General features: G+C 40.6%; 1 protein-coding gene across 1 annotated transcript in view; it reads left to right on the forward strand.

Moving 5' to 3' along the window:
- LOC126481983 (nephrin-like) overlaps positions 1-27648 on the forward strand; it is an 881063-nt gene that overhangs the window by 553307 nt on the left and 300108 nt on the right. The window contains exon 4 of the mRNA XM_050105948.1: positions 19760-19870. Coding sequence (XP_049961905.1) covers positions 19760-19870 — 111 coding nt within the window. The remainder of the gene's footprint in view (positions 1-19759; positions 19871-27648) is intronic.

Here is a 27648-nt window from a genome sequence, read left to right on the forward strand (position 1 = left end):
CCATAGTGCTCAGAGCCATTTGAACCATTTGTCTCCGAAATGTTTTGTGAGTGGAGGTAGTGCGTAGTAAACAAGTAACTTAGCACGCCTCTCAGTATTTAGCATCATATGTCCTGAACTACGTCTTGTAAAATGATACGAGTATATTTTGAAGGTACATTCAGCGACATATGTGGATGCTGTTGCAAATGATAAATGAAGCTGTCAGAGGTAAGTAGCCCTGACCCTGAAATGTCCGAATCGGAAGTTACAAGCGAAAATCTTTCTCATGCGACTGACAGTGGACCTCTTGCACTGCAAGCTTTCTGCTTTCCCCAGTTTTGGAGGATGTAGTATGCACAAAGAAAGAAAAAATTGTCTAATAATCATGGGCTCGAAACCACATATCTCAAGAGCTGTGAGAACTTTCTCACTAGAAGAGATATGTTTCATGGAGCTCACAACTTCAGAGCCCACGTTTAATAGACATTTTTTTGCTTTTTTTGCTTCTGTGGTCTCTAAATATGGAAAGCAAAGAGCATTCAGTAGAATAGGTCTAGTTACAGAGATATCAGAACAATATTCGCTTCTAACTTTCGTCTTGGTCATTTCTGGAACAGGATCCCTTACCTCAAACTGAAGCATTTACCCTTCTCCATCATATCTGAAAGTATGTCACATTATCACTGAATCACCCTCTATATTTATTAAAAGAATATGAAAACTGGAGATGAATCACACGTACAGTATGAAAATTATTATTACGTCTGTTAAAAGGTCCCCTTCTTCCCCTGGGGGAGGAATTAGTGGATAGCTGCAGCAAACCAGTAAGAAGACTGGTTACAAGGAAAAATCGAACGCTGACTACCTACGCCGTATGCTAAATGTCAGCACTAATTTCTCGACAGCCGTCAGTCAATCTTAGGTTGTTTACATCTGAACAAGTAGCCGGCAGTTACTTTATTGAAAAAGTCTATGCTTTTAAGGTAACGAAAACAAAACTGATACAGGATATCTGTAAGGAGATATATCCTTTCCTCCATTTTTGTTATTAAAATATTCTATTTACGAACTCAAAACTCAATCCGTAGCCGACTGATTGTGATTAGCCTCTCTTCAAGTGGAGGTTCTTACAGTGTATGACAGAATTCAATATCGATCTGCAGATAGACTACTCCGTGTCTATTAAAACCTTCACCCGTGTATACTAGTAAACACATTAGTGCATTGGCAATTAGAAGCAGACATGGGACTTACATTGTATATGACAGGAGCAGGCACTTAACACTGAGTTAGTCGTTGATCCTGCCCACCTATCTCTTGGATGTACTTTTTATTTCTCCTTGTATAAAATCAAATTACGAATGAAGGTAGTCTTGGACACAATAAGACAAATTTAATTAGTTCTCTTTCACACAGTAAAGCAAACAGGAACCCCTAAACGATAATAACTGTTGTAACTGACTGTAGCAGTGGTTATAATAGGAGTTTTAAGCATACAAGAAGTTAAGAGGTGAAGGATCGTACATCTTCCCTGAAGCAGTTGATATGTTCTTACAGTTCCTTTTTTAGGTGAAAGTGTGTTATTGGAGACAGGGGTACGCACTACATGAACCAAATAGATATACACTCCTGGAAATGGAAAAAAGAACACATTGACACCGGTGTGTCAGACCCACCATACTTGCTCCGGACACTGCGAGAGGGCTGTACAAGCAATGATCACACGCACGGCACAGCGGACACACCAGGAACCGCGGTGTTGGCCGTCGAATGGCGCTAGCTGCGCAGCATTTGTGCACCGCCGCCGTCAGTGTCAGCCAGTTTGCCGTGGCATACGGAGCTCCATCGCAGTCTTTAACACTGGCAGCATGCCGCGACAGCGTGGACGTGAACCGTATGTGCAGTTGACGGACTTTGAGCGAGGGCGTATAGTGGGCATGCGGGAGGCCGGGTGGACGTACCGCCGAATTGCTCAACACGTGGGGCGTGAGGTCTCCACAGTACATCGATGTTGTCGCCAGTGGTCGGCGGAAGGTGCACGTGCCCGTCGACCTGGGACCGGACCGCAGCGACGCACGGATGCACGCCAAGACCGTAGGATCCTACGCAGTGCCGTAGGGGACCGCACCGCCACTTCCCAGCAAATTAGGGACACTGTTGCTCCTGGGGTATCGGCGAGGACCATTCGCAACCGTCTCCACGAAGCTGGGCTACGGTCCCGCACACCGTTAGGCCGTCTTCCGCTCACGCCCCAACATCGTGCAGCCCGCCTCCAGTGGTGTCGCGACAGGCGTGAATGGAGGGACGAATGGAGACGTGTCGTCTTCAGCGATGAGAGTCGCTTCTGCCTTGGTGCCAATGATGGTCGTATGCGTGTTTGGCGCCGTGCAGGTGAGCGCCACAATCAGGACTGCATACGACCGAGGCACACAGGGCCAACACCCGGCATCATGGTGTGGGGAGCGATCTCCCACACTGGCCGTACACCACTGGTGATCGTCGAGGGGACACTGAATAGTGCACGGTACATCCAAACCGTCATCGAACCCATCGTTCTACCATTCCTAGACCGGCAAGGGAACTTGCTGTTCCAACAGGACAATGCACGTCCGCATGTATCCCGTGCCACCCAACGTGCTCTACAAGGTGTAAGTCAACTACCCTGGCCAGCAAGATCTCCGGATCTGTCCCCCATTGAGCATGTTTGGGACTGGATGAAGCGTCGTCTCACGCGGTCTGCACGTCCAGCACGAACGCTGGTCCAACTGAGGCGCCAGGTGGAAATGGCATGGCAAGCCGTTCCACAGGACTGCATCCAGTATCTCTACGATCGTCTCCATGGGAGAATAGCAGCCTGCATTGCTGCGAAAGGTGGATATACACTGTACTAGTGCCGACATTGTGTATGCTCTGTTGCCTGTGTCTATGTGCCTGTGGTTCTGTCAGTGTGATCATGTGATGTATCTGACCCCAGGAATGTGCCAATAAAGTTTCCCCTTCCTGCGACAATGAATTCACGGTGTTCTTATTTCAATTTCCAGGAGTGTATTTCGATTTCATTTGTTTTGTTTTTCTTACATTGTTTACATCTCTTCCTCGTGATTGTAACATTTTGTTTGGTTTCACTTTTGTCATTACTCCTCCTTTGCTCATTCACCCCTAGAAGTTCACCATGTGTAGATGACAGAGACAAAGAGCAACATGGATTTCAGATTCTCCCATTCTGCAAGTGGAAAATGCGTTTAATACACCTCAAAGGAAATATACATGAAACATATAATACTCTTATTTACTTCTTCGACGTTCAGTGCTGAATGGAATCCAATGATCATTTTGTATTTCATAAGGCAATACAGGGAGACCACATATTCCCTACTATATCAAATTTTATTTTCATTGTAAAATGAGAAACTTTCAAGTTCCATTTAATTCCCTTCTTCAACGTCAATCGCACCATAAAAATGTAATCTGGAATGCAGGATGGCATAGTTCATATCAGTACTTTTCACTTACTTGCTAAGGATCGTCAGGCATGTTTAACCGCACCAATTTTCAAATTATTTCTTTAACACATTTTGTAATAAACTACAGCGAATATTTTTACCCTACACTTGGTAGGATTTGAAAGAATATATCGCACAAAGCAGCACTGGCCACATAAGCGTTACAGTTTACGTTAGTTCTAATGTTTCACTATTTTGATGTCATTTATTACAGTTCGTTATTAAACATTTAAAGCAACCTCTGACTGCCAGAAGGTGATTAGTTTTGTTTGTTAAGGACCTTACTTTTCTGTCATTAGACTTGAACGAAGAGATCTAAACCTGTTTTAATTCTATATCTGGACGAAGCATTTCAGTTCGAATGCCGTCGTATTCCATATTTATTCGAGATTCATTCACCTTGCTTTCTACAATCCACGTACGTCAAATAACGCTACAAAGTCCTTTCTCTCAGTAAAAGCAACCTGCCTGATCTGTTTGCGACACCAGACATCGTATATTTTATTCATATTTTTCACTACCCTTTCCCACATAGCAGCAGTGTAAGCCAATTTTGTGCGATTCTTTATTTTTGATGAGGTGTAGGGTGATTTTATTCACAACCAAGATTTTATGATTTGTCTGTCCTCTTTGCACAGAACTTTATAAAACTGTAGACTCTCATAGCCTCGATGAGACCACGAAATGTATTTCTTGCTACTCTGTTCATATCGGATTTCTCCTCCCTGTCCTCGATCATCGTAGAAACGCCTGTGTGACATTCTTCACATTCACGGCTATCAATGTCTTCCTATGTAAAGTAGTCACTCAATAAGAGTTCCAGAAGTTTCTCAATATCCTCTTCTCTGTCCAATTAACATATTTTTGTCTGTATCATTTTTTAACAACGATGAAATTCGTAAATATTTATACTGACGAATATACGTAATAAATTTCAGGAAAGACTAACGTCTAGAGATCTGGACAAGTAGTTTAATAAAAATCGTTGCCTGCGTCTCTTTGATACACAGAGGCTTCTGATAATATTTGGGCATTGTTAAAGAAGGTGATAAGCTGGAATACTTGTGAAATTAAGTTACAATGTGCAGTTGGAAGAACATTTAATGTACACAGAGGTAATTGCACAGTTGGTCTCTCATAGATGAAATTCGCCCCTGAAACGCGTAATAATGCACGACTCACGACATCGACAATACTGAGAAACGTGCTCCTGGAATACACGAAGATAGACAGGCGGGGTCTATTTCCAGAGTTACCTAGCAATCCGAAAGAGAAATGTTTTTGTACGTGAGTACACAAAGCGACTCAAGTTGTTTTAAAGAGCGTTCCCATCTCTGCAGTCTTAATGTGCTGTGTTACAGTGTGGTAACGATGAGCTTCGATTGAACAGTGGCAACAGAGATTTCCAGTCAGAAACGGAATCTTACTCTATAAATGGAAGTACAAAATTAGGAAACTGCACGTAAAACAAACCCAGTCTTCTTCTCAATCTTTAAGTTCCTGACTTGAGCTGAAATCAGTGTTTAATGGAACTAAACAACAAGATGATTCATCTCAGTTTTGCTCTTTGCCTCTACTATAATTTGATGCCTCCAAAGCAAACACTAGCGTTTGATGCAAGAAGAGGGGGGGGAGGGGGGAATTTAAATTTTTGGTTTAGAGTAGATATGTTTTTCCACACTCAGAATCAATTTGAAATGGATACCTTTTTTATAAAGAACATTTAGACGTTTGGTTATTTGAGCTACATTTCATAGAAAAGACTATAAAAATTTGTACTGTTTATTCATGCTTGTAGTTTTTCAAGTAGTATACCGTAGCGTGACACTTCACAAGTTAGATTCGGTTGTTACTGTACAATTTTTGCTGATAATAAAATTTACACGTTTTGTTGATAATCAAAGAGCGTTTCTTTGAGTTACAACCAAGTCTTTCAGATTAAAACATTCCGAAGAATGTCTGCGTTTGCACAAGTAACAACAATGTGATAAATATAGCCAGAAAAACTGGATAACGCCACTGACTTGCACTAGGTGCCTGTGCAATACCGCAAGGCAATCGTAAGTGTTGTTGAGACACAAATATTTTTCTGATGATACTTTCAAAGGAAGGTTAGATATGCATCTGCTAACTCCAGCTGGGGTAAACATTCAACAGTGTTCAAGCACGCGAAAGAATATCGTGAGTGAAGCATAGTAATATTCACAACGGTCCGAGCAGTGGCAGCTTTAAAGCCATCTCAAAGGCAAGAGGCCACTTGATTTCCTTTGCACAGCTGATTTCCTTCCCTATCCTTGAAGCATTGCGAGTTTGTACCCCGTCCCTAATGACCTCGATGTCGACGGAACGTAAAACCCTAATTTTCCTTCTTTCCTTAGAAATCGGTTTCTTCATGATAATTGAAAGGGAATTCCAGAAACTTGCTGGTAAGCCACACATAGGTCCTTATCCTATGAGCTATCTAGTTCTTCCTTCGCAGTATCTTGCAAGGTGTGTAGGGTAAGCAAAACGTAGTACTACTGTGACATTCAAGTAAACACGAACCTCTGTATTTATAGGTCATCCTAGTCCTCAAGCAATTACCTTGTTGGTTAGTTAAATGTTCCATTTGTCATTTGAACGAATACCACACTCTCCTATAAATAATTTTAATTTTTTCCAGTTGTACACTTAAAACTTGTTTTTACAGGTTATCAGTTTTTAAATATAAATTCTTCTATGGATAAAAAGGAGTTGTCCAGAAGAAGTGATCTGAGGCTACATTTGAAACTTGCTCTGCTACCTGCCAGACTTTCTATGTTATTGGGTAAATGATCAAAAATTGTCTCTCTTTTGAAACCTACGATTGCTTCAGTAATGGTTAATGGATTTCGCAATTGCTTTCGTATTGAGGTGGATTATTTACAACAGATTTCGTTAGTGAATATACACTGATGAGCCAAAACATTATGACTACCCTCTTAATAGTGGGTTTGCCCGTCTTTGGAACGAAATACGTCACTGATTTTACGTATCAAGGATCTGACAGTTTGTTGTTAGGTTTGTGGAGGTACGTAGTATTATGTGTCTACGCTGGGGACATCTAATATGCTGACTTGTGTACGCGGTGATGGTAACCGATAGCGACACAGAGCGAATTTTGTATGCGAGACATCAACGTGGATCCACTAAAATGCTCCTCAAACCACTGCTTCACGGTTCTAGCTCTGACACACAGACAATTGTACCGCTGAAAGATGGCATCGGCGTCGGGGAAGATGTTAAGCATGAAAGGATGCAGGTGATCCGCAGCTGTCAGCATGTCTTCGGTTACTATCACAGGTCACATGCAAGCGCTGGAGAATAATACTCAACCGACCAGTCTTCGTCCACGGTGCGTTGCACGTTTGGAGCCGCCGTTCACTCGATGACTGCGTTTGTGAAGACGACCATCGACTTAGTGTAGCAAAATTGTGATTCACCCGAAGAACCGATACGTCTCCATTGATCGACGGTCGAATCCTGATGGACCCGTGTCCACTGCAATCGTAATTGAGGATGTCAACATGTGTACACTTAGGGGTGGTCTGCTGCGGAGCTCTATCTTTAACAATATACGATGAACGGTGTGCTCCGAAATATTTGTGCGTGCACCAACATTGTGCTCTTTCGGCAGAGATGCCGCAGAACACCATCTGTCCTACGTTACAGAGCTGGGAAACCTCCGAACATCACGTTCTGTGAAGAATCCGAGACGTCCAACCATTTAGCTCCTAGTTCTAGTTTCACGCCTTACCTCTTTCCCTAGATGGTCACTAGAGTAGCCCGCAACATTCGACCACTTTCGCCGTTTTCAATATGTTCTTTCACAGGCTCTGTGTAAAAATAATCTGCCATTTGTTAAAGTCGCTTATCTCAATGGATTTCCGCATTTTCAGACCATATCGTCGTAAGTATGATCTGCCGTACCTGTCTGCTCCGCTTACATACATTTGTTGCCGCGTCAAGTGCCGGCAACTCCACCTGTCGCCATCCACCGTCTCGGTGAGCAGTGGCTTATCAATGATATGTTGTGAAGGTGCAGATAAAAATCCCGGTTCCTTGAAGATGTCCCTACAATATGAGTACATGTGAAATCGTATTTGTCTAATAGTTTCCTTTTGAGCAGGCAATATCTTTAAGTGATGAATTACCCATGAAAATTATTCCTTAAGATATTGTGGATCGACAATAAGTGAAATACGTTAGGAACTCGGTAATAGGATTTTCTCAATTCAAGTTTTCACTATGTACACCCAGAAGTTTGGAAAATCCGACCTTGTATACTATCTCAGTAATTGGTATGGCCCTATTAATATACAAAACTGAGCAGAATATGTTTACTCTTAATTAAGGGTGAGTAAGCTTGCAGTGAATCGCTTAATATTTCTTTGAAAAACTTCGTTAAGAACTTCTTCTGTTGCTTTCTCACTTGTAGTATTTAGTACAACACAGCTTCCATCTGCGAAAAAGACCAGTAGCACTTCGGGAATGTAAGCTGAAAATAATTTATGTATATAAGGAACGCGAATGTATCCAGAATAGAACCCTGACAGACTCCATAATTTCTCCTTAGTCACTAAAATTTTCTCTCATCCCAATTTCGAATTATTAAGTATAACTTTTTACATTCTCTTTGTTAAGTATGATTCAAATTAGTTATTTGTAGCGACATTAGTTCGTTAAAACAGCTCTCTCTAAGAGGGTAATAAGGTATTAAAAAATCAAACAATTTGGACAGTTCAGTAAAAATAGCAACTTGCGATATTTTATCATTTAAGGCTTGTAATATTTAGTGAGTTAATGTATAATTACGAGCTCATTTCTCAATAGAGCAACCCTTCTAGAACCCACATAACGTCGTAAATAAATTGTCGACTGGCGACTTCATGGAGTGCTTTGTGTACTACGGCCATATACGTGAAATTAGAAGGAAATCAGCGTTGGCCGTAATATTGATGGTTTACTGATAGCAAAATCGATTTTCAATCACATAGTGATCATCTTCAGTGCTGTGGTGTACAAACTGAACTCATAGGCACTGGTATCAAGTTAATATCAGTAACTAAAGCTAAGAAACGATCACAATAACTCAAATATTGATGGTTTATTGATAGCAAAATCGATTTTCAGTTATATGGTCGTTGTGCACACAGCACTCCATGGAGACGCCAATCAGTAAAATTTTGCCTAGCTGGGCATGTGCAGCGTATTTTAAATACAAGAAGTTAAAAATCAAGCTGGCGATCACAAGTCAACATACCCTGTTCAACAAGGAGTGGATCAAGAGTTACTGTGATCGTTTCTTAGCTTTGGTTACTGATAATAACTTGATACCAGTGGCTATGAGTCTTATTAGTACACCACAGCACTGAAGATGATCAGTACGTGTTTGAAAATCGATTTTGCTATCAATAAACCATCAATATTACTGCCAACGCTGACCTTCCTTCTAAAGTAAAAGTAGTGAATTGTCCTGTAACAGGAATTTCATGGTCATCGTAAAGAGGCAGCAACACTCCCGGATGCGAGAGTGGGGGTTACTAAAGTACCAACTTCTAATTTATTACGGATGCTGAGGACCGCTATCCACTTGAAAAGTAATTGTTGTACATGGCACACCAGTTAATGGATTCTACTGAGTCCATGTGCATTCGTGTTGACTATTTTTTTTAAGGAGCAGTTGTAAAGAACTGATTTAAAATACAGCCTGACATAATTAATTCGTTCTTGTAATTATTAAATAGCACTTGAAAAGTAATTGTTGTATATTGTTGTATTGAATAACTGTAGTACTATAAACAACGTACAAGGCACACAGAATCCACACAGAATCCATTTGCCTTCGTTTTCACTATGTTTTGAAGGAGCGGTTGTAAAAAACTAATTTAAAATAAAAGCATGATAGAAACAATTCCTTCTTGTGATTACTAAATGATAGATTTTTTCTATGTAATACCTAAACCAATAATGTTTCGGAAGATACATATCACAACTGATTTATATTATTTCTTACACTATACACTACATTATTTCTTATACGCTATGGATTTCGTGGACTCGTGTCCCTCATAAGGAAGGAAACGTGTATCAGGCAGGAAAACGGAAATGAACTGTTGCAGTAAGAACACGATTATTATATGAGATTATTCTGCTAGAGCGTCGAAGTTTACTGTTACTGAAAGGCAACGTTGAAAGGAGTCTTTCATACCATAAAGAAAGAACCACGACGATTGAACACTTACAGAAATAGAAAAAGGTAGACGAGTATCCAGATTGTTGAATTAGTAAGTACCAGAAATGAAAGCTACGCAGAAAGTACAAAATATTAAATGGCTTGAAGATACGAATGGAGCCTTGGAATGTCTAGTTTCTCACGTGGTTTCTCCCACGTCTTATAAAAATTTTATTGGTGATAAAACGCCATAATAACATTCATCACGGCAGTCATTAAAATTGCAGCACCATGAATAATGACTCCAGCGGAATGAATTCATTACACTGATTACAGATGACGTAGTACAAACATCATTTTATTTTCAGCGCAGGACAAAAGTTTCGTGCTGAGTAAAAGAGCAGCAGATGAAGGCTCTAAGTGTGGCAGTAATAACCAAGCATGCGTAGGGAATTCGCAGACCGACGCTGCTTGCACAGGAGTAGATCGATGACGTCTCCTCTGAGCCACATGGCTCGAATAAATGTGACATTCTTGATGGTGGCCCGTCCGTGATACTGAATGTTGAGGCTCGGTTATTGCCGACAGAGGCTACACACTCGCACCACGTACTCCCGTGCCCCATCCCCTTCTCCGCATTTCCCCTTTGCTGATCACGTTATCTACAACTCATCACACGCAGCAAGCGCTCGTCACTATTAGAAGGAGGACCCAACATTCCACACCTGACGAAGAAAGTAAACCTTCCCAATTCTGTGTTAAGGCTTACAATACATTGCTAATATCTGCAGCCAATCATCCGCAGTTGTTACGTCGGTTATGTTTATCACGTGGATCAGAAAACTATCATCTTTAACAACAGAAGGTATGTTTTGTTTCTAACTAGACAAGTTTCACCTATTCATATTAGGCCTCACCAGTGGTCTGTAATATAGGTAAAATTATTTGAACAGTCATATTTAGTTGGAAGATCTGTAGTGTTTTTTGATAGTACATTTAAATTATGTAGCTTAGGAGTGGCAAATGGTTTTAGGAAATAAAAGTAATGGGTAGCTTTTATAGATGACACTGTATCTGTTATTTAGGGGTGTCTCATTTCCACATAATTTACAGGGTATTTCTTAATTCCGATTAAACACTTTGAAAAACTGTATTGGGAGAAGAGCAGTTAAAATTTCGAGAAGGTAGAAACAAACATATAAAACTAAGCAGTCAAGTATTTCAGGTAACAAGGGTGAACAAGTGAATACGTATGAGTTGCCAGCGTAATATTGTAAGTCATTATTCCGGATTGGCGTATTGATGTCGATCTGTTCGTCCTCATATGCTACTAATATTATACTAATGATTTCTATATACTGTCTGTTTATCTTCAACTGAATAGATATGGCTTTTGGCACTAAATTTTTATTTATTGTGGTATCTCATGTGGCTAGAAATACACATTTTGCAGTTAAATGATGCACTCTTAGCTCGCGTACTGCGTCAACGTACTTAAAAAGTGAGAACAGATCTGCTCCTGGTAATTTATTTCTGAATACGTGTGTTTTATTACTTACAATGTATGTTGGTCTTCCGCACATGTGTGAATGCTGTCCTGTTAGATAATATTCTACATAACCCACTAAAAGTTCTATGTAAACATATAACTAAGAAAGTACGAGATTCAGAAATAATAGTAGCATATTACTGCAAATGGAGAATATGTAACTGTTAAGTGATGCGTGTGAGTACAAATGAGTATGTATTTCTGTCCGTAATAAATTAAGGCAAAACGCGTATGACAAAAGGGAAACGGAATTACTCACATGTACATAGGCAAATGTCACTTAATAATCATTTAAATTATACTACTGTACGTCAAGTTGAGTTTATAGTTCCATAACAAAACCGACACGGGTACTGGATGATAAGATGATTGTAACTAACTACAACTGTCTACTTGAGTTTATAATCGTGCAGCGAATCCCGAATAATGTTGGATGAAAACATGATTTTAATTATGATACTTATTAGATTTTTGACCAAGTAACTGCTATGGTAAGAGAGATAAATGCTAAGGGACGTGCGGAACTCATTCAGGGTGTTTCAAAGTCTTTGTATCGAAGGTCTAGGGGTTAAATATCACGTCATGGGGAATAATTTTTGCTAGAGAAAAATTTTTCGCTTACTCTTTGCAGTGACGTTAGGCGTCCTTTAGTATCTGCCGGCCCTCGAACAATTCACCCAACTGGCGGGGAGTAATATCCGGATAACTATAGTGATACAGTGATCTCCAACAAGAAAACCTAGTAACCAGTGCCTCCAAGTATAGAAAGCTATCTTAGAAGAGAACCAGGAGCTTTAATTTTGCGCAGCCCAGGTCCTTTTTCACGGAGCAGATGACTGGATTGTAGGCAACACACTTTGCATACCCACCCCAAAGAGTACCTACGCCCTACAGCCTCTCACGGGCATAACCAGTAAAGAAGAATGCCTAGCGTAGCGAGGAAGCAAACATTTTATCTGTAACCTATGTTTTTCCCCATTAAGTGTTCCATCACCCCTACACATTTGCCTCAAAGAGTTTGAAACATCCTGTACATATGTATTTCTTGTGGCATGTAGACTCAGTTTCTCCTCCGCTGCTGTTTTGCTTCCTGTTTTCATATCAGAGAGCCGAGTAATACTAAAATGCATTCACTCTTGCAGCCAAGAGTTTTTAAAATTCATCCACCCAGTGTTTCTATCAAAAACAAGCTTCCCCGTACTGAGAAAGTAGAGAAGATGCTAGGCGATTTTCCTTTCCACCTAGGCCTGGCAATATAATGAACTCCTCCCTCCTTCGAATCAGAAGCACTTGTCTTAAATATGTATAATCCTTTTCTTGTAGCACAAAAACCTAGTAGTTATAGACAAGGATTATTGTTCAAAAAGGTACATACACCAAATTCACGACGAGGCCTCAAAATGTCCATCGTGTAGTAATCGCCTATAAGACGAGGAAAAAGAAAAACAATTTATGGAATATTTTTGTTAGTAACACGCGCTCTCCCGTCAAAGTACTACATTTCCCTCTATTAGCACAATGTTTATTCAGAGGATCTATATTTTCAAGGACAGCGTTAAAGTATTTCGGACGTTACAAGTTTTTCAGCTCATCACCCAACATTAAATGAACAACCTCAGTGTAGGCCTAGGAAACATTTGTAGCTCCAAAAAAGCGTTCAACCACATCACCAAAATCGGTATGCATACGACAGCATGCTTGCCTACTATGTTCTAAAACGGCTTGCATAAAAACAGGATTTTTCGGTGCCTATGACTTGAGCACTATTTGTTGTAAAAACGTATAGTCAAGTTTGGGTTACGGGCCATTTCTAGCCCAAAAACTGGATTGTCTTAGTGTGACTGCCCCACAGTAAAGGGTCAAAGTACGAATATTAGACACCTCCCTTTTCTTGGACAAATGGAGAAAATCAGTTGGTTACTTTCGATTTTGATTTTGCACTTATAGAAGCACTATTAGTTCATTAGCAGTTCCTCGGAAAACACAAAAAGGGATTTTGCTATACTTCCTCTGTCACTAGTGGACAAAAGCCCGGCTGAGGATTCCAAGTCGGCTATGCACCGTAAATGGTTGAAAATTTTACGATATATTCCAGATATCGTTCTCGAACAATCTTGAACATTTTCTTGATATTTTTATCCGTTTTCAAGATACAGAGGTTCAAAGTTACCCTCCTTCTACACGTAAAATCGGAGGCCAAATCTAAGTAATAAACAAGTGAAAAAAAATTTAGAAATTTAGCGATATATTCTCTAGGCATTTTTCTAGAAGATTCATCTCCTCGTTTTCCAAAATCTTTATCCGTTATCGAAAAACACCCCTAAAACTTTGTTTTGGTTACCAAAACGGAGCCGCGGACTCCGAGACACCTTTGCACAGGAAATGGCTGTAGTTCTTACGAAGCATTCCTAAGATCCATGTCTCGAACAACCTTGAACATTTTTTTTCACATCTTTACTCGTTTACCAAATACGGAGGTTCAAAGTTACACTAATTCTACACCTAAAATACGCACTTAAAATCCGGTGTGAGGCGAAAACGTAGCTTATACAATGATGTACCACGGAAAAATATGCTGTAAAATGTCTCCGTTATCACCTGGGATCCCTAAGTTGTAGTACTGAAGCACACAGTTTTTTTCTGTTCTTGAACATAAAATGAGGTCTGAGGAGTAGATAAGTAACTTTCTACATTTTACTCACCAACGAGCTTCTCTTGCACGCCCTGCTTCAGCAGCGAAAAGAAGGGTACCAGAGGAGTAATGGCCTTATCGGAGCACAAAACGGAGTAAGTTCCTGTTAATTAAAGGAAGAGTTGAGTAACAGATGCTTCATTGTGACTTCCTCGGCACCTTTAAAAAATTTGCACAAAAATTTTGGAATGCGAGCACATTCGCGATTTTGCACGCTGAGAGAGAAGAAGGCAGTGGCAGTGGCAAAGAAACGGAAAAGTAATAAATATAGTGGTTGTGTTCCAGAAAGAGGGGAGACAATGGCGTTGTTAAAGAAAGGGCAGACATAGTGTCAGTGGAACATAGTTGACATTGACTGAATAGTGCTACGAAGAGAGTGTAGGAAACAGTGATAGGTGGGAAAGGGGGGGGGGGAGGTCTAAAGAGTACGAGAAAGTGGAAGTGGATGAAACCCAGTGATAATGCAAGATAGGAAATGTGACAGTGACAACGAGGAAGTGAGAGATAGAAGAGATAGCAGCATCATGGAGAAGGAATGAGATATTAGTTGTAAGAGAGCAAGGGAGAGACAGTGACAGTGAAAGGTGACTGTAGTAGTGGGACAGAACAAATGTTACTTTGATTATGACAAGGAAAAAAATTACAGAGGGACATAAAGAGATAACGATAATGAGTTTGTCTGCATGAGTGAGTGAGAAAGGCCAGCTGGGAGTGGATGGGTACAAGTGACTTACAGCGATTGACTAGTGAGTCTGACTGTATTTGAGGTACATGTGATAGTTTCGGGTGAGTCGTATGTTAAAAAAAGCGCAAATATTTTCGCACGCCAAAACTTTTGGGAAAATTTTTTAAAGGTGCTGAGGAAGATTGAATGAGGCAGCTGGTACCCCACTTTTTAGTCACAGAGTTTTTTGAACAAACAGGAACAAATTCGCATTTTTTTGTGCTCCGATAGGAGAACTTTTCCGCTAGTATAACACTGTGATTGAAGATAGTGTGCTACCAAAATACTGTTCTTAATCTGTTAGACACTGTGACGGACAGCCATGGACGAAATTTCTCTTAAAAAAAAGAAAGTTACCTGAAAGTTAAATCATTACTACCTCCCTCAAGCCATTGTGAAGAGCTACAGAAGAGTTGCGCTTGCCCGTCTAAACGCGCAGAGGGCACGCTTGCCCTCAAGAAGCACGCCTTTATCACGAAAGCTTCAAATTACCTGATGCCGACATTGAGTAACAAGGTAGAAACAAACAGCACTAAACTGCAGTATTCGTTCTGCTGGGCCATTTACATAATGTGACAGCCACGATATGCAGTGGAGACATTACTGTGCTGTCCACAGCCCGCTTTAGGGTCGTTTATTCTAAAGGCGAAAGGTAATAAGCGGTTTTCGCGCATGCGCAACGGCGGTGCCGTTGGCAGTAGAGGATACCCTTGTCATTTTTCAGGGAAACGGGGAACTGTTAACTGCAAAGCATACACAGCGAGGCCAGTTGTGAAGAGTTCAAACGAAAGGCATATGTCGGAAAGCAAACCGAACTACAGTGCAAGTACCAACAGGTTAAAACGTCGCATCGCGCACTGGTATTTTAAACACTGTGCGTGGCACAATGGGTAATCTAAGTAGTTACCGATAACCTTACTTTCTCATAAACTAATGTACCGGTACTTCAATTCTTGAGATTATGCTGGAATGCAATGTTCATCATAACATCTCTAAATTACTTTTACATCTCAGTACAAAACTGATGGATGAAGTACTGTTCTGTGACAAGTCGAAAGATGCGATTTATAGATAAGCTTGTTGTTTCTCTGAAGAGGTTAATGCAAAATCTAACGTATTTAATGCATTTAGATTGCTTAAAAGACAATTCGTTCGTACAGACTTCACATCAGAATTATGCGTTCGTTAAATGTAGGTGAATTTCGAGATTTGCAGCTAGGAGACCACTGCATTCATTTTGATAGGACTCAAATGCTGGTAGCCACAAGCGGATATCATGAAAAGCTATACAGACAGAGTATAGGGATTGTTAAAATCTCAAGAATTTCAATAGGAAGGACAAGAGCATGAAACTTGATCGTATAGCCAGCTAATTAGAGAAAATGTCATTTTACAATTCGTTTTGACAATTTATCGTGTAGGAATTATTTAAGTCGTACCCTCGTACGATGTTACATTTGATTAACAATGAACTGATTGGACACAAAATAAGATTTACAAACAGAGAATACGAAAACGAGTAAACAAGACGAAAATGTAACAAAGAATACACGCTGGTCGTTTACTATAAAAATACTACTATTAACACAATAAGAAATGATAATTCGCAAATGGTACACATTTGGGATATTGCAGATTCAATCCTCAGTAACGACTATGTACCCTAACTACCAAAAACCTTTTCTTCGTACATCCTGTGAGAGCTATTACAAAAATAGCGGATAGAGAACTGAATACGTGTGCAGGTCAATAAGTACCATCCAGACAGAACAGGAGAACAGTTTACAAGCACCATAGTTACATGTTACAGCCAAACGTACAGTTACACCTGTATTCAGACTCTTACACATAGTAGATACATAGTGACGCACATTTATAATCTGAGCGTTCCGTATTTTGTACTATAGCACGTAGGGTTATAGTCGATTGAGCTTTGGTCTTCCCCTAGCATTCTACGTACCTGATGCTTTAGTTTAACAGCGTAGGGAACTATAACATGATTATGGCGCTTTTGACGAACTCGTACAGTAGATCATACATTGCAAAACTATTAGATGCTAACAAAGTCTAGAGGCTGCTTGGCAAATGATGACTAATAGCTTGAAGATTAATAGCAAAGACATATATGATTCGTGTTCTGAGGACCTTGTAGAAATATATGGTTCAGTTCTTCTTCCTCTCCGCAAACACACAGAGGGGTGGCTCTTAGGTGTTCGTTGGACTTACAGTGATTAAATTTCGGCCTTGCTGTTACTGACATGAATCTTTTTGGCATTTGTGCCTTGTTATACTACCGTACACATAGAATAGGAGCATGAATTAATATTTAGGGAGTGCCATTAATTTTAGATGTCCGAGACAGTTCCACTTGCCTGTCGGATGACAACCTCTTTCTGACATTATGAATAATATCTACGAGACTGTGTTTATAATATTTAATTAGCCTGTGCAAATATGCCTGGTTGCTAGGGTATCTACTTGTTCATTTGTAAGTATCCCAGAGCGACCTTTAATTTATAAAATCATGATTTTGCGACACTTCCTCGGCACACGAAACAGAAAGTTGACAATTACCACAACTATGGCGTTGGTACAACTACTATGATGGTTTCGAGTCATTTGTAGAGCTGACAGCCTAAGAGAGATGATAATTACTGTGTCTGACGTGGACGTCTGCGTGAATAGTGGGGTTTCCAAATAGCAATCATTTCCGCTGTTATAATAGTCGAGTGTGGATACAGCTTCTACATGCTTTGTTGTTTGCTTCAGGTTACCCAATAAGCACTGCCTGCGCCTTCACTAGACCTGGTCCCACTTGTATAAACCACACACGCATAGCGATAAACAGAAATTCCACTGCTGTTGCGTTAGATGAATCCTGGTTTTGACACCTTAAACTAGTCCTAACATCCATCTGCACAGTACACGTGCGTGAATAATATGTTAAAACAGGTGCTGAAGAAAATGTATACCATGGGATAACAGCAACAGCGGGCGACGGCAACCGATAACGGACAATTGTGCTCGGGTAGTCAAGGCATGCGATGTTACGCCACTGCGCGCGAACACGTGTAAACGGTATTTTGCTGCAGTAAGTAGCGAGCCAGGGTGTGAATCGTTCACCCGAGAAAAGCTACGAGACCCCTCGAAGCTGTCATCCGCCGATGGAGACGAAACATTTTTTTAAAAAGTGAAAGCTATTTGACCACAGCTGAACAGCCAGAAATATTTTATTAATTTAAACATTACCAGCTGTGAAAGTTTACGTTTTACAATGATAAGTTTCCGACAGCAGGTTTATATCTAATCGTCTTTCATTTCATTAACGGAACACTTAACTAGGACACATTCCTAAGCACTTAATCACAACAAAGCCTAACTAATTGGAAAGAATGATAATCGTGCAATGTGTAAAATACAGTCGTTTCCTGTCAACGTCCAGTACCATTTCCAGCCCGGCCGTAATGATACAAATGTAGCACAATTCCCGTATTTTACTGTTATTAATGTCTTCTTGGAAACGCGGTTCGTTTAAACAACTAATTAAAAGGCTGTTTCTGTTTATGCCATATGCTTTTAACTCCTTTTTTACGAAGCAATGTTTTGATATCCATAATTACATAATAAACGTGTTTCCTGATATATTACAATATTACGGTTTTTACGTTTTTATTTTATGATTAGGTAGGAAACAACTTTTTGGAGCGCAAGTTTCGTTAGTTGAAACTGCTGGCTGACTCTACTCATGACTTTTGTGAATACTGTTATTACGTATAAGTTGTCATGGAATTGTACCTCGTCATCCTGTGTACAGCAGGATGTCCGATTTTCGGCGTTTGCAGTACATTTCATATAACACTTCACTTTTACACTCTGTATTTTTTAGAAATGTGTGTAGCTTCTGTACGTCTGCTGTCCATAATTTGCCAATCCGCTATGAGTTTTTCGTCGTCTGTTGTTTGCATCTTGGTATCTGTATGAATTCTGATATTCTTTTGTTTGTTACGTAGAACCCTATGTTATTATGTGTTTTCGGGAATGCTCCGGAAAAAGGGCGGAAATGTGAGGGGGTACTTACAATATTTTTTCTTATGGAAGTGTCAACGGTGGCGAGATGAGTACATTATTATTTAATTTGGTTAAGTTTTATTTCCCAGTCTGTTATTGTTTTGTAGTTAACGTGATTAGTGAGTTGTTAATTATGTTAATGTACCCCTTTAATAATTTTTCCATGTAAGGGCTCATTGTATGTAAAAATGTTCTCAACTAATAGTAAGAGAATCACGAAAAAACTCTGACATTCTTACCTTCTGCAAATACATTTATTATATGCTTCCAACAAACATGTATTGCAGGCAACTGAGGATGCTTCGCAAAAATGAAAAGCGAAATGTGTACGACTTAACAGCAAACGACGTTAATTAGTAGCATTTAGTTGCACGGCACGGACGGACCACATCTCGAAGCAGATACTACTAACAACTATATAAAAGGAACTAATGGACGACAGAAAACGAAAACAAATCAATCTTGTTCAGCATATTTCAGCTGTTTCTCCAAATATAACCCACCATTCGTGTATTGGCCGCAATAGTTCTATAAGAAGTATAGGTCATTATTAACGAATGGAAGTACCAGTGATCGTATAATACCAGATTTCATTGCCGGTATTGAATCATTCATGATTTTTGTTTAATGGTCAATAGACTGTGATCTAGGGATGTGAAATGTTAGTAACAAAAAATACTTTCTGATGAAGGTTCTTGGTATTACAGTACAAAATTTACAAAACCCATATAATAAACCGACTAAACTTCCTCAAACCAAAATCCACTATTGCTGACTGTTCTTTCAGCTATTTCAAATGTGAGGAACGCAGAACTAGCCGGCACTTACTATGTATCGAGTTCTTTCATCTTTCCGTTAGGCTGCAAGTTTTCTTGGTAAAATGACGAATTTTATATGTTAACGTATTCTATACTCTTAGCTTGTGAGAATTGGGTCGTTTTCGGTAGTAAGCGTGTTCCTATGTGTATGCACTAGGAACGTAATAGCCATTATGAAATTTGGCTCTTACCTCACTGTTGATCCACACTTCTGTTCAATCTGCCAACAGTGCCGCCGGACGTGCCACGTATCGTAACCGACGAGGGGGAGGAAGTGACTTCTGTTGCTGGGCCCTACTTCGAGGGCGCCACCATTGCCCTCACTTGCGTGGTCTCTGGAGGTGAGTAACATTGCTATGTAAAGAAGTCATATACATTGTACTAATCAAACATTCGATGCAGACTTACCGCAAACAGTGCAACTCGAGGTTAGAATTTTATCAGGCCTATGAAACATCTTTCAACGGAATGCCCTCCTTATTTCATCTAAGTAGTTTGTCTACATCTACCTCTACATACATACTCCGCAATCCACCATACGGTGCGTGGCGGAGGGTACCTCGTACCACAACTAGCATCTTCTCTCCCTATTCCACTCCCAAACAGAACGAGGAAAAAATGACTGTCTATATGCATCTGTACGAGCCCTAATCTCTCTTATCTTATTTTTGTAATCTTTCAGCGAAATATAAGTTGGCGGCAGTAAGATTGTATTACAGTCAGCCTCAAATGCTGGTTCTCTAAATTTCCTCAGTAGCGATTCACGTAAAGAACGCCTCCTTTCCTCCAGAGACTCCCACCCGAGTTCCTGTAGCATTTCCGTAACACTCGCGTAATGATCAAACCTACCAGTAACAAATCTAGCAGCCCGCCTCTGAATTGCTTCTATGTCCTCCCTCAATCCGACCTGATAGCGATCCTAAACGCTCGAGCAGTGCTCAAGAATAGATCGTATTAGTGTTTTATAAGCGGTCTCCTTTACAGATGAACCACATCTTCCCAAAATTCTATCAATGAACCGAAGACGACTATCCGCCTTCCCCACAACTGCTATTACATGCTTGTCCCACTTCATATCGCTCTGCAGTGTTATGCCCAAATATTTAATCGACGTGACTGTGTCAAGCACTACACTACTAATGGAGTATTCAAACATTACGGGATTCTTTTTCCTATTAATTGGCATTAATTTACATTTATCCACATTTAGAGTTGGTTGCGATTCTTTGCACCAATCACAAATCATGTCCAAGTCATCATGTATCCTCCTAAAGTCACTCAACGACGACACCTTCCCGTACACCACAGCATCATCAGCAAACAGCCGCACATTGTTATCGACCCTATCCAAAAGATCATTTATGTAGATAGAAAACAACAACGGACCTACCACACTTCCCTGGGGCACTCCAGATGATACCCTCACCTCCGATGACCACTCACCATCGAGGACAACGTACTGGGTTCTACTACTTGAGAAGTCTTCGAGCCACTCACATATGTGGAAACCAATACCATATGCTCGTATCTTAGTTAAGGGTCTGCAGTGGGGCACCGAGTCAAACGCTTTCCGGAAGTCAAGGAATATGGCATCCGTCTGATACCCTTCATCCATGGTTCGCAAGATATCATGTGATAAAATGGCGAGTTGCGTTTCGCAGGAGTGATGCTTTCTAAAGCCGTGCGGATGCATGGATAGCAACTTCTGTCTCAAGGAAATTCATTATATTCGAACTGAGAATATGTTCGAGAACCCTGCAACAAACCGATGTTAAGGATATTGGTCTGTAATTTTGAGGATCCGTCATTCTACCTTTCTTATATACAGGCGTCACCTGAGCTTTTTTCCAGTCGCTAGGGACTTTACGTTGGGCAACAGATTCGCTATAAATTTAAGCTACGTAAGAACCCAATGTACTAGAGTACTCTCTGCAAAACCGAATTGGAATCCCATCAGGACTTGTTGATTTATTTATTTTCAACTCATTCAGCTGCTTCACAACGCCAGGGATGTCTATCACTATGTCCTCCATACGGGAACCTGTACGAGACTCAAACGGCGGTATGTTTGTACGATCCTCCTGCGCGAAAGATTTCTCAAATGCTAAATTTAAAATTTCAGTTTTCGTTTTGCTGTCTTCCGTTGCCAGACCAGACTGATCAGTGAGTGACTGGATGGAAGCTTTCGACCCGCTTACCGATTTTACGTAAGACCAGAATTTCCTTGCGTTTTCAGCAAGATCTTTTGCTAACGTATGACGGTGGTAGTGGTTGTACGCTTCGCGCATCGCTCTTTTTACAGCAGCACGAATCTCTACTAACTCTCGCCTGTCCCCATCCTCCCGATCTTTCTTGTACCGCGAGTGATACTGTCTTTGCTTCCTGAGCATTCTCCGAATTGCGCTGTTAAACCACGGTCGGTCTTTTCCGTCAGTAACCCACTTTTTCGGCACATACTTCTCCAATGCGTGATTTACAATTTGTTTAAAATTTGCCCATAATTCTTCCACGTCCATCGTACCGGAAGTAAATGAAGTCGATTCATTTACTAAGTGGGATGCTAACAACTGCTTATCTGCTCTTTCTAGTAAGAATACTCGCCTAGCCTTCTTGACCGACTTTTTAATTTTCGTAACCATAGTCGTGATGACAACATCACGATAACTAACCCCTGTCTCAACACTGACACCGTCGATGATGTCTGTTCGTGGCTACCAGATCTAAAATATTTCCATTACGCGTTGGCTGTCGATTTAGGTGCTCAAGACAGATTTCGGATAATGTGTTCAAAAGCAATTCACACGACGGCTTGTCTGTACCACCTGTAATGAATCCATAGACATCCCAGTCTATACTAGGTACGTTGAAGTCGCCTCTGACTAATATAGCACTATCCGGGTACTTCTGCGATACAGAGTGTAGACTGAATGATTCTAGAATTGTCACGGTGGAACCTGGTGGCCGGTAATAATACCCGACAATTAACTTTATTTCTCCTAGCCCTGTTAAATATGTCCAGATAACTTAAAAATCACACTCTACTTCGACCTCAGTAGACCCTATTTTTTTGTCAACTGCAATGTCAACTATGTCTACGAATGTGAGCATACTGAAATCGCTCCGGGCAAACGCCGAGATGGTTCCTCATTCTTGTAATACGCCGAGCTTGTGCTCCGACGTTAATGATAATAACGTCAACCGGATGTTAAAGCCTAATTCTCCTTCCCGTCTGGCTGTACTCCGATAGACACAATTACACCGTAGGACTGAATGATGTGCTGATCGTGGAGACAATGTAACCCTTGTAACGCTTTAATACTCATAAAGCAAGTCAACAAATTTCAGAATTTGAAAGCAGCAGTCCATTAAGGACAGCTACAAACTTTCCGGGCTGACTTCTACAAACGGCAGAAAAAATTAAATAAAATGAATAAATTCTTGGTATAGCAAATGAACTCTTAACTTTATTCAGTAAAGAGGGCTTTTTTCATTTAGGCTCTATTTACGTAGACTACTACTTAGTTCTACAACGATTTTCAGATTTCGATGTCGTTATGATGTGTTTAGCTGCGTGAAAAATTATCTTACGTTCAGCAGACAGCTAATCCAAACGAAAGTAACGATTCTGTCAACAGTTTCCCCACGGAGAACTACATTTGTGGGTGAATGCTTTCTCAGACAGTTATTCCTTACTTTCGTGGCATGTGCCGTCGCCATCCTGCGGAGGAAGAGAGGAATAACCTAATAGAAAGGAATATTTGATTAATTTCATAGAAGGCTGCTTACATTAAGAAAAGGCCACAAAGCATGCGAAGACTGTATAGACCAACTTTAAAATCTATGTGCATTTTCGTTAAATGTTTTTGTTGCCTTTGTAGCCTGACGTTGTTTTATTAAATAATTTAAGAGAATCAACAATTATTTGTGACTTACAGTGGTCTCTGAAAAACATTTTCATATTTTTAAATCAATTACCCTTGGTTAGCATTCAAGATGGTTTTCAATACTTTTATTTGTATCACACACACATACGCTAAGTGAAAATTTCCAATTTTGTTTCACATATTTAAAAAAAATTATATTTTTCTTTTTATTCCTTGCTATTTATTTTGGTTTCCTTTATGTATACGATTAAAGACACGTTCATAAATCTCTGAACTTAGTCCTCAGTTTTATTCTTTGGCCAGCGTCACATCTTCGCACATATTTCTTTCCTTATATGCACACACAACGTGTCATACCATCAAGAACCGTACAGCTTTTAAACTAAAACCAGAGGAAACAAATAATATGAATATAAAATACTATCATTTTCATACGTATTGCAGCATTTTCTAGCAAACTACCTTCCCATTATTTTATGTTTACACTACTGTATTCCCGTTTCGTGGTGGTTAACCTGTTCTGCTTTTTCATAAAGTTAAGCATTCGATAATGGCTTAAAAAATCCACCATTAATTATGGAAGAACGAATAAATACAGAGTTAGACGTCAAATGGCGCCGTCATTTGACTAAGGGGATATTTACTTTTCGAGCCGCAGTCTCATGTCCGCTCCAGTACAAAATTTTTACTTTTAAAATATGGGGAACATAGTACTCCACAGAGACTAAAGGTATGTCCTCTCAGTTACGCACGTGTTTCACGTAAACTAAAAGGATGTTCCTGTTGCTGTCCCCTGTCAATACTGAAGTAGTCCCCAGTAGCCCAAAAATTTTTCGTATAAATCTTTCTTTCTGTGCTTCCGTCATTATGTAACATAACAAGATCACTTGGTGTTAATTTTCTCTTAGAAAAATAAAATATGAAAGTGCTTGTACAGAAGGTGAATGGGGTTGTGACGTTCAAAATAAGTTAACCTTTTATTGACTTAGGTATCCGATGTAGTGTTGGGTTGTTCCTTGCTGTTTCGTTGGAAGAAATATTGGCACATTACTTTTACAGGAACACGGTAGGAAAGCAATACAGTTCTCTAGCAACGTTGCTTATTTCCGACGACGCAGTGCTTTACAGAGATTTATCGTCACCAGAAATGTGCGAGTATAGTAGCACAGCGAGAAAGCTGATAAAAAGAATCGCTTTGTCGATTGAGCGCTAGTTTACACGAATATAAGTGCCGATACGTATTAGGTTTCAGCGTTATTCAATCACGTCTAAAACTAAGTCTATCAGAACGTTCATGTTATGGAAATACACTGACAAAATAAATATAATGAGAACAGTAATTTGAAGCCACGCCAACAGATACCTTTCTGCTCTACAAGCAACGTATGGAGTATAGCGCAAGTGGATTGCGTCCGTCTTATTCTACTGCTGTAGTCTTTACCATGTATGCAGCTAAGTGACAGTAATTGAACCCAGGTCTGTTGTCGAAAGGTTTTCTCCTCTTTTAGAGGAGTCATTTCGAAAACGAGCAGTATCTCTTTTATCTTTAGAAAAACGGTTTATTCAGTATATTTGTACCACAATCAAGAGAAAAAATAAAAAGGAGGAAATGAATGCTCGCGCAGTCATAATACCTTCCGATCGCAATGACCCAGTGCTTGAAACACTGGACCGGCACTGAAGGGAATTGGAGCTCAAAGTAGTTCTGACAAGTTTATCGTAGCTGCTTGTTAAGTTCCTTTGAAATGGACACATCGAATTCCTTTCCGTACTTACGGAAAATGAGCTAATACTCTGCCCTGAATGCCCACGTTGTTGACGAAAATAAAGCGTAACTTTTCTTCTTCATTATCTGACAATAATTCGGATTCGCCGCTCAGCCCAGATCATTTTAGACCAGATCAATCGGTCTACACACTTAAGCTTCAACTTGCTCCCGCACGAGGCTCCTCCATGAGAAGCATATCAGGCTGAACCGTCCACTGACGTGAGTCTGCCGGTAAATATTGCAGCTCGACATTTCCCAGTCAGCCTCTTATTAGTCTTTGAACCCTTTAGTCACGCACCATTGAATAGCAGAGTTTTGAGCTTGCCTTTTTTTTACGTTATTGATTCGGATTGCTCCCTGGACCGTTGTATACGCTTAAGACTACTCTGCTACTCTCTGATTTTTTTTTCGGTAAGACAATCCCTTAATAAACTCCACCGCCGTTTACCAGAGGAACCGCCTGTTGCAAGACCAGTCCCTGTGTTAAAGCTAGTGCGATTTACCATAACCTGTGTTAAATCTACTTAGAGTAGAATAGAAAAGTGGCAAAGAGGGCTTTCTAACCGTGCATGGATTCCGAGTTTCTGAAGTTGTGGCAGCAGCAGCTGCAGCCCAAGGAGCAGAATCTGCATCAAGAGCAACTGAAGAAAACGAAAATGAGAATGAGAATTCCTCCATCAACAGAGAAAAATGCTGTTATTATTGCTGCGAAATCACCAACAGTCGGCAGCTGCAGTTTCCTCGCCTCCCCTCTTCCGCTCATCTGCTTCTACGAGGCAAACGAGAATTGGAAGGTTTATTTATATCGTTTGGTCCTTCACTACAAGGCAAGTCTAATGACTGACACTAACGTTGGTGGAACTCTAGAAATAAATGTACAAGGTGGTGTAGAAACTACACCTACTCTCAGACCTCAGTGGTTTGAGTTTCTCTGAGGTCCGTGACTAGCTGAATTACTATTAGGGTCACCAAAATCACGTCGTCACAAGCAGGCACAAGTTTAATGAGTATGTCAAACAACGTACACAATCCTACGAGGCATCTGTGACGATTTGCAAGGCTTGGCGTACAAGTGCGATTTTTCCTGTTAACACGGTGGCGCACTGTAAGTGAAACCGTTAATCTAGCATATTATCAATTGTGTCACTCCTGTTAGAGAAGTTACTGCGACGGCTTTTTTCACCATCTGCATGTCCCAAAGCGAACGGACGTTCGTGCAACTGTTCCTCCGCCATTGTTCTTAAAGGTTCCAGAACAGGGCGGGACATCAAATCGTGTCCAAATTGCGGCCCCTGCCATCAACGGCGTCAGTGTCCTTTCCGTGACGTCACTTGTTTTGCATGCCGCTAACCGAGGCACCTCACGAATGTCTGCCTTTGCCGAAGTGTGTTAACAACATCGGTTATCAGCACGCTGTCGCTATCGTGCGGTGCTCCTAGGAGCAGCAGACGGGACGCAGAGGGTCGTGTTGCAACTGGACATTAATGGAGTGACGGTCGATTTCCAGTTTCATACAGGCACAGCCGTATCCCTGATTAATGAGTAAACGTGCCGGTGCATTGGTTCCCTACAAGTGAAGTCCCATCAGCACAAGGTGATGACCACCAGTCGCCAGTCTATCCTGTTGCGGAGTCAGATCGTAGTCAAAGCTAACTATAAAATAGTAGCAGTCAACCTTGAACAACCTTTCTGGCTTAGACGCTTTTGCGATCTTTCCTTTTCGAATTCAGGACCAGGTGAATCTAATTTCAACTGTGATACCATTTAAAGGGCTTGATGCTTTATCTGCCCAATTTAAACAACTGTTTGAAGTTATATTATGTTTTGCAGCAGGGCCGCAGACCCACGTATCTTTAAAGCAATCAGCAGCGCCCAATTGTTGTACAGCTTGTCAGGTACCTTTCGCCATACATGAGTAAGTTAAAGCAAAACTCAGTAGTTAGCAAAGTATGGATGGGAGTTACATCACCAATATCGTCTAGCCAGTAGCCTGAGTTCATGGTCCTAGTGAAACTAAATGGATCAGTTAGAATTTGTGGTGATTTTCAGTCTCGTGTTAATGCTCAAGCAAACTGAAATCTGGTTTCGCAATACACAGCGGATCAGGATAAGGTTGTGGAAAGCGGCCAAGATCAGTTACTGTTAGTTATACAAGAACACACACAACTCTATTGTTCAAACCAGTGGACAGTTTTCTCTTTAAAACAACAAAGATCACTTCACGGCTGAGGGCCCAAGTAATTTCTCCAGAATAAGTTTGAGTGACTGTTTTTAAGACGCCAGGATTTAAAGTAACGGCTGAAGGCCTTACTTAAGCAAAATTACAATCTCTTCTCGGCTGAAGGCCAAAATAATATTTCAGATCAGTTAAGGAGTTCTTTAAAAACCAAGCATTTGCCAATTCCGGCTAAAGCCATACTAAGGAAAATTCAAGTTAATTCTTCGCCTGCAGGCCCCCGCCCCCCCC

The sequence above is a fragment of the Schistocerca serialis genome, chromosome 5 (genome assembly GCF_023864345.2).
Source record: "Schistocerca serialis cubense isolate TAMUIC-IGC-003099 chromosome 5, iqSchSeri2.2, whole genome shotgun sequence".
Taxonomy (NCBI): Eukaryota; Metazoa; Arthropoda; class Insecta; order Orthoptera; family Acrididae; genus Schistocerca; species Schistocerca serialis.